This window comes from Verticillium nonalfalfae (genome assembly GCF_003724135.2).
Source record: "Verticillium nonalfalfae strain VnAa140/NRRL 66861 chromosome Unknown scaffold_47, whole genome shotgun sequence".
Classification (NCBI taxonomy): Eukaryota; Fungi; Ascomycota; class Sordariomycetes; order Glomerellales; family Plectosphaerellaceae; genus Verticillium; species Verticillium nonalfalfae.
Window position 1 is genome coordinate 193,552 of NW_021167272.1, and position 7,636 is coordinate 201,187.

General features: G+C 57.5%; 3 protein-coding genes across 3 annotated transcripts; all 3 read left to right on the forward strand.

Moving 5' to 3' along the window:
- Nucleotides 1-899: 899 nt before the first annotated feature.
- D7B24_006559 (uncharacterized protein) lies at nt 900-2,026 on the forward strand (the record flags this gene model as incomplete). Its single annotated transcript, XM_028640686.1, has 3 exons — nt 900-1,436; nt 1,535-1,757; nt 1,857-2,026. 3 exons carry the CDS (start codon nt 900-902, stop codon nt 2,024-2,026), a joined length of 930 nt encoding a protein of 309 aa, XP_028495192.1.
- Nucleotides 2,027-2,803: 777 nt separating this feature from the next.
- On the forward strand, nt 2,804-3,973 carry POS5 (NADH kinase pos5; the record flags this gene model as incomplete). The annotated part of the gene is made up of 1 exon (XM_028640687.1): nt 2,804-3,973. The coding sequence occupies one exon, from the start codon at nt 2,804-2,806 to the stop codon at nt 3,971-3,973; it is 1,170 nt and encodes a 389-aa protein (XP_028495193.1).
- Nucleotides 3,974-4,592: 619 nt separating this feature from the next.
- Nucleotides 4,593-7,605, forward strand: D7B24_006561 (uncharacterized protein; the record flags this gene model as incomplete). The annotated part of the gene is made up of 1 exon (XM_028640688.1): nt 4,593-7,605. A coding segment is annotated over one exon (3,013 nt), but the record flags the coding sequence as incomplete, so codon positions are not given.
- Nucleotides 7,606-7,636: the final 31 nt, after the last annotated feature.

The following is a 7,636-nucleotide window of genomic DNA, read 5'->3' on the forward strand; positions in this document are numbered from 1 at the left end:
GCCCTCTGATCCGGCATACCCCGTCCGCGAGCCTTGCTTATCATCTTCTGCGTCAACACGGGGCAGTCTCGGGCTGTCGTCACTTCCATGTCCCCTAGAAGCAGAAAATGTTGGCCCACCGCTTGGCAGACGATGCCCGTCAGACTCAGACGGCAGTTGATAGCGCCGTCGTTTTGGCGGAGGGTATACACAGTCGACATCTCTGTTGAGACACCTCAGGCATGAGGGGAGGGTCTTGTCACAGCGGCGCTTGGCATCAGTACAAGCACGACATGCTCGCTGCCTGGATATCTCGTCATCCATTATTGGAGCAGGGGCTGCAATAGCAAAAGCCGCAAATCTGTGTTAAGCATAAGAATGGCTTGAAGATTGTCTTCTAGGTGTTGAAGTAGATGATAGCGGATAATTCATTGTCTTCTGGCAAGAAAGGGGGTTTCGCAGTGCAACCATGTAACGTGAGTCGCTCGTTTGTAGCGGTGAAGTACCAATGCAACTGTAGCTGGTCGAATCTGGGTGAAGTTGCAGTGGTATCTGTTATCGGGCAACCTGCGGGCAACTTGCGGACAACCTGCGGATACCATGCGGATGTATCACAAATCACTCCCGGGACCAGCGGAGTTGGGTTAGCGGAGCGACGAGTCCATCGGTCCGGCCCCAACGAACATTATGTGATGTGCACAGCAAAAAATCACGTCAAGGAGCCTTGTTGCGTGGTTTCTGATAACAAGCGCAAGCAAGATGAAAGACAAGAAGTATGTCAGTAGTTATAAAAGGCCTTCGCGCCGAGTCAAGTCTAATATTGCGCCTCTCGTGGTCAAAAGACTCTCGAGCACTCCCCAACGAGACAGACGGACTGCTCGCACTTGCACACTGCCGACCTCTCCCATACAACGCCCATCATGTCGAGATCAAAAGTGTCTGCGGAGGATATCAGCGACAAAGTCGTCTTTAGTGCCCCTGTAGGGGTTAAGACTATCCATAAAACCACCTATCCTACTATTTCCGTCACTCGGCCTGAGCTGAGCCAGGCCGGCAAGACTATCCTCGTCACCGGCGGCTCTGCTGGCATCGGCCAAGGCATTGTCAGGTCATACGCCGAAGCCTCTGCTTCGCGGATCATCGTCACGGGCCGCCGCCGCGGCACTCTCGAAAAGTCCACTTCTGAGCTGGCCGCCGAGTTCCCTAAGACAGAGTTCATGGCTCGTGTGAGCGACGTCAGCAGTCTCGAAGACACGGCTGCTCTGTGGTCTGGTCTCGCGGCTCAGGACATCACCGTTGACGTCCTGGTATTGAACGCCGCTGCGCAGGGCGGCCCCGGCGCTCTCATCTCGTTCAGTCTCGACACGGTTTGGGCCGACTATGTCACCAACGTGCGCTCGCAGCTCGACTTTGTCCAACGATTCCGCGCCCAAAAGGGTTTCGAGGACAAGAGGAAGGTAGGACCCCATATTTTTCGTTTGTCATTCTGCATTCCTTCGTTTTGTTAGGCTCACCGGATCATGCATCGCTGACTGTGTTTGCTTGATATAAACAGTATCTCGTGTTCATCACCACGGCCGTCATCCACACCCCGGGCATAGACAAAGTGATGCCCTCTTACTACCTGACAAAGCAGGCGAGCCATTCCCTGGTCCAGACGCTCGCCGACGCAAGTAATCCTAAGTTACTTCAAATCAACCTGGTACACCCCGGCCTCATCTACTCCGAGGCTGCTGCCAAGGCTGGCATAGCGCCTGATAGTCTTCCTTTTGACGACAGTAAGTCACGCATGCTCTTCAAGACCTCCGGGACACCTCTTGCGTGTTTGCTTGTCTTTCAAAAAACATTGGTCGACTGACGCAATCTGATCGACATAGTGAAGCTGCCGGCCGACTACAGCGTGTGGGCGGCTACGGAGGAGGCGACGTTCCTGCATGGCAAGCTCGCCTGGGCCGCCTGGGATGTGGATGAACTTCGCTCGGAAGAGTCGAAGAAGGCGTTTGAGAGCAACCCTCATCATCTCAGCATCCGCCTGATAGGTGTATAGACGGTTGATGCGACATTGCGTGAGAGCACCAGCTGGCGATACTGGCGAGGCTTTGGTGGGGTTAGATATTGCAGTCAAATACACTGCTGCAAAGCCGACCACATCAAATATAGAGGAAATCCAATTTCATGCGCAGGTGAGCTCTCATGAGGCCACAAAAGGCCGGAGGATGCGTGTGGTTGATGCCGTTGAGTTGGGTTGAAGAGGGCGCGCTGGCGGAACAGTCAGCAGCATGCTGTAACCGGGGCACATTACCACTATAACAAGCGACAAGCAGCTTGATCAGTCACTAAATGCGCTATACTCCTATCGGTTTATCGCTCTTACGACCATTTTCTGGCAGGACCTCAGTCAGTTAGCTTCGTCATTATGACTTTTGCATCCGCTCTTCTCGTAGCAACTGCTTCGCTGCTTTTGCGCCAGGAAACACCATTCAGCAACCACCTCGCTGTCCGCTCGACCATGTATTCTCCTTGAGCTCGCAATTGGCATAGCATCGCCGTTATCATGTCTAGCCTTTGGACAATCCCCATCTGCCGGGCTGGTCGTCCCTGGTCAAGGCCTCCGCAGCTCGCATCTCGACGACCATGGACGACGACTTCGCCATGGCGACTGTATTCGACCACCTCAACTGTCCCGCCCTCCTCACGCGCCTCCGATATTCGCGATGTCTCCTCGCTTCCCAATCGCATCACGCCTAACTATCGCGAACCGCGAACCTCGAACTCTGGGCTTCTCTCCCTTCACTGGCCACAGCCTCCTCGCAACATCCTCCTCATGCCTAAGCTGCGCTCGCCTCAAGTCCTCCGAGCGACAGTCGACTTTGCGAAACACCTGAAGAGCACATACTCTGGCCTCAATCTCATCTTCGAACCTCGCGTCGCCCAGATGGTGCACGACCAGCTCGACTTTCCCATCCACACATGCGACCCCTCGCAGTTCCCCGACAAGATTGACATGATCACGACCCTCGGCGGTGACGGCACCATCCTGCGTGCTGCCAGCCACTTCAGCGTCTACTCCTCTGTGCCGCCCATCTTGGCTTTCAACTTTGGCACCATTGGCTTCCTGGCCGAGTGGAAGTTCGAAGAGTACAAGCGCGCCTGGAGAGAAGCCTACATGTCTGGCAGCAGGGTACCACACCAAGACCTCTTGACCCCGCACACGAGGGTCGCTACGGGGGAAAAAACACACGAAGCCGAAACGAATGTAGCCTCTGGCTGGCAAGATGCCCCGGGCAAGAGCATGGGGCCGAGCCGAGCGTCCAAGATTCTGCTTCGGCACAGGTTGCGCGTCGGAGTCTACGACCCCAACGGCCAGAACATCAACAGCCAGCTGCACCCGACGACCAAGTCGCAGTCTCATCTTCCCGCCGTGCCGCCCGAGGATACAAAACTGGCGCACAAAGACTCGCCCCCGCAGATTCATGCCCTCAATGAGATCCTCATCCATCGAGGGCCGAAACCCCATCTTGCCATCATCGACATCTATCTAAACAACCGGTTCCTGACCGAAGCTGTGGCCGACGGCATCCTGCTGAGTACGCCTACCGGATCGACGGCATACAGCCTGAGTGCTGGTGGCTCAATCATTCACCCGCTCGTCAAATCCCTCCTCATCACGCCAATCTGCCCGAGAAGTCTGAGCTTCCGACCGCTGGTCCTACCCCTCAACACGCAGGTCACTCTCAAAGTTAGCAGCAAGAACCGCGACGGCGAGCTCGAGGTCAGCATCGACGGCAAGAGAAGTGCCGGCGTGCGCATTGGCACCGAGATCCGCGTCGAAGGCGAGGCTGTCGGCGTAACCAACGATGGCAGCTGGAAGGGCGGCGTGCCGTGCGTCATTTGCGGCCCCGGCAAAGGGGACTCCGCCGAGTTCGACGACGATGGCTGGGTCGGAGGACTCAATGGCCTCTTAATGTTCAATCATCCCATTGGAAGGGGGTGAAACTTAATTCAATGATACCCGTTCCACGTCCTTTGTAGGTACTGGAGCCCACTATTCCACTCACATTTATTTTTCCCGGGCGTCACCTGTCACACATCTCTCGAGATCCAAGTATGATGACCCATCGAAAACTTGCGCACGTCCTCGGCGAGAGGATAGCATGGCGACTGTGTGCAGTATTGTTTCGAGGGCGAGTATTTCGTCGATTGTGAAAGGCTTTGAGGAGTCGTCTTTGTCAGATCCAAGCTTGGCATTCCACCCACGCAAAGAGAGCACATGGACAACCAGCTCCGGCCTTTGTTGTCACCATGTTGAGTCTCAACCCGTCGCTTCTTTTCCGCCTTTGACCATGTCTCAATATCGACCATCTTTGTGTCGCTCGAGGTCGCCCACGAAAGCCAGGGGGGTTCTATCATTTGCTTTGCCACGATGTCATTGTCATACAAATCGGTGGCGCCACTGCGCAGTCGAGGGACTCGGGAGACGTCTACGGCCTCTGTTCCATCATAAGGGTCGTACCACCATCAACTGACGGAACGACTCTTTCGGCACTGATTCGCATCTCGAGCAAGTACCATAAGTTGCCAGTATTGTTTCAAGTGACGTCCGAAACGAAACGATGGAAGACCAACCGATGATCAACGCGGCCGATGAGAATCGTCACGATGAAGACGATCGCTGCTTCTCCTTCAAAGCTGTGCGGGCTGCCGTTGACGACATATTTGCCTCGATCCGCAGTCGCAGACAGCGGAGAAGAGAGAATCGAGCCGCACGGAGGAACGAACACGACGAGCTCCATGACCTTACCTCAGATGACCAAGCACCGTCCATCGACGATCTCATTGCACAGCCCGCCCCTGCTCTGCCTCAATATGGTGCCGGCATGTCGCTGCCCCGTTTCGTGAACAATACGAGGGCCGAACCGAGCTGGCTCGACCTCTGGGCCGCGAACAACGAGGCCTGGAGCCGGTCGCGGGAGATGTGCCGCGTGCCGGACGAAATCGTAAACATGATTACAGAATACTTTGTTCGATCGCAGCCATCGGTCAAGTATGTGACGGTCCGAGGCGTGTATCACTGCACATGCCAGGACCAGTACCGGCAGGTCAAGACTTGGACGGGCGATGGACAGCCTGCGTACGGCGAACACTGCTGGTGCCACATTCGAAATCTGAATCTCCTGACCCTTGGCTCTACCCTGAGGCGAGATATGCGCTTGCCAGAAGACGACACTGTGCGCGCCGCTGCGGTTGGCGTACCGCCTTCGTATGTCATTGAGCAGGTCAGCAGCAAATTTGCTCCCTACAACCGGAGCGTGAACGAGAAGCCACTGTTCGGACAAGCCTGGACGGCGAACATCAGAGACAACGAGGACGCTCAAGGACACTTCTTCCGGTATGGTCTATTTCCACCGAGGAACCTTGTCCCCCGACATCGCCGGCTGCCGCGGGCTAGCCGATCGAGAGATATCAACGAACGCAGCGAGAGAGCACGCGTGGACATCAACAGGCCGGGTGATAATGTCGGTCTCTACAAAGACGACGATCTCTTCATGATCAAATATCCCTACGTTGAGCCCGCCTATCCGTGGCTCAACGAACCGTACCGCGTGTGGCAGCTCGACAGCAGCTTCCACTACATCAAGCGAGCTGCCATGGATCTGACCGAGTTCCGAAGGCTCGGGGGCGGAGAAGACATCAAGATGCTCTTCCGCAACATGGACCGGAATGAACGATGGCCGCATTTTCACGCACGCGGCATGCATGTGGGCGGCTTGCCGATCGGAGGTCCTGCCTCAGTCATGTACGACCTCCCGGACGGCGATCCGATGCGCATCCGGACGGTGCAGGAAGCGCCCAACCCCGGCGTCGATAATGACATGATCGAAGTTGAAGTCCTCAATGTCAGGCAGGGGCTTGACCCTGCTCGCGGCCTGTGCCTGACACCCCCCATTCATTACTGGAGCTGGGCCCTACCGCAGGCGGAGATGGAAGAGAATGAGGACCTGCTCGAGAACCTGCTCATGGAATTTCAAGATGAGCTCGATTACCGTGACATCGATCTCGACATGGTTCCTGAGGATGTCAACGACATGGTGCAGAACCGCATCCGCCTCCAACTCGAGCAGTCCAGCATCGAGGGGCTCGAAGAAAATCGCGAACTGTACCGCCCGTGGGCCGACAACAGACCCAACGGCGCCACGCAGTTCCTCGCCGACGTGCTGTCGGGCTGCGACGACTTTTTTCTCGTGACGCCTCTCACCTGGCACCCGGACGTCGAGGAGGCCGACCTGACGCGCTACCTCAGAAGCATACAGCACGTCGACGAGGGCCCTTGCACGGAGTGCGGCTCTCGCCATGATGCCTACCCCCAGCGCTTCAATGCGACGCGTGACATGGACTATGTCGAGGTGCGCCTTTGCAGCGGCCTCGAGCTGTGGGATATGGACGAGCTCCAGCGCCTAGACAGGGACAGACAGGCCATTTTTGACGCCTGGCCTGTGGTCACGCACTCGCTTCAGCCGTTCCGGCCGCCGCCGTCCGTTCGATTCTTAACTCTGTTCCCGCGTGATAGCAGGGTGTGGTCCAAGGTCTGGAACTTGCCCTGCGAAGATGGTGGCCACGAGTTGGGCACCGTTGGCAAGTATACTCCCGGCCGGAAGCGAGCTTTCAGAGATACGTATATTGGAACCGCAGACGACGAAGAGTCCGCGCGAGACGCACAACCCGAGGTGTCACCGGAGGAGACTGACGGCTCGGAGGACTCGCCAGCCCAGGGAGCTTTTGCTTCGATGAGGAAGAGGATCAAAACCAGGGCTACGGCGGGCCATCTAGCGACAAGGGGGTTCCTGCACAGCATGGAGACGAACTTTAGGAATGGTCTAGCCAGTGTGCGATTGCAGGGAACGCGTCCCGTCATCCCAAGGAGGCCGCTGTCTGGAAGCGATCTCGATGGGATAGCTCCGACACGCCAGCAGCCCAACCAGGGAGATGCTGCCACCGTCATCCCTCCTCAGCTGCCCGTCTTCCCTGGCGGTCCTCCTGGCAGGTTGCAGCCTCCCTATGCACCGATCACGCATACGGACACTGTCGGGTACATGCTGAATCCCGGAGTCAACATTGTAGAGCTCGGTACCGAAGTGGCTCTCGAACTCAACAACCAGGTTCAAGCACACGTCTACGCCCAGATCGCCGCCCTCGGCTGCGAGGTCCCCAACAGCGAGACGCCAAACCCCGTGCCCCCTGGTCCCGCGTCCCAGTTCATCGCCGGCGGCACGACCGCCCACACGGTCCTCGTCCGGCAGCGATGGAACCCGGCCCCGTCCGAGGTGCTCTCCCTCGGCAACCGCCTCAGGCGCTACCTCATGACGCCCGCCATGCTCGCCGTCTTCGCGAACCAGTACACCCTGCCCCAGTTCCGCCAGTACGTCTGGGAGATCCTGACCCAGGAGAACGACCATCTCCTGGCCCTGCACTACCAAGCCTACCACACCCACTGGCCCTACCCAGAGCCGCCGCCGGGTCCCTGGCCTTTCTCAAGAAACTTGACGCCCGAGCAGGTGGCGGAGCACATTCCCAGGGAACCTCCGAACCCGTGGCCGCCCGCTGGCCTGCCTCCTGGGCCGCCGCTCGGTTTGCCCCCTCCGCCCGGACGCGGTCAGCC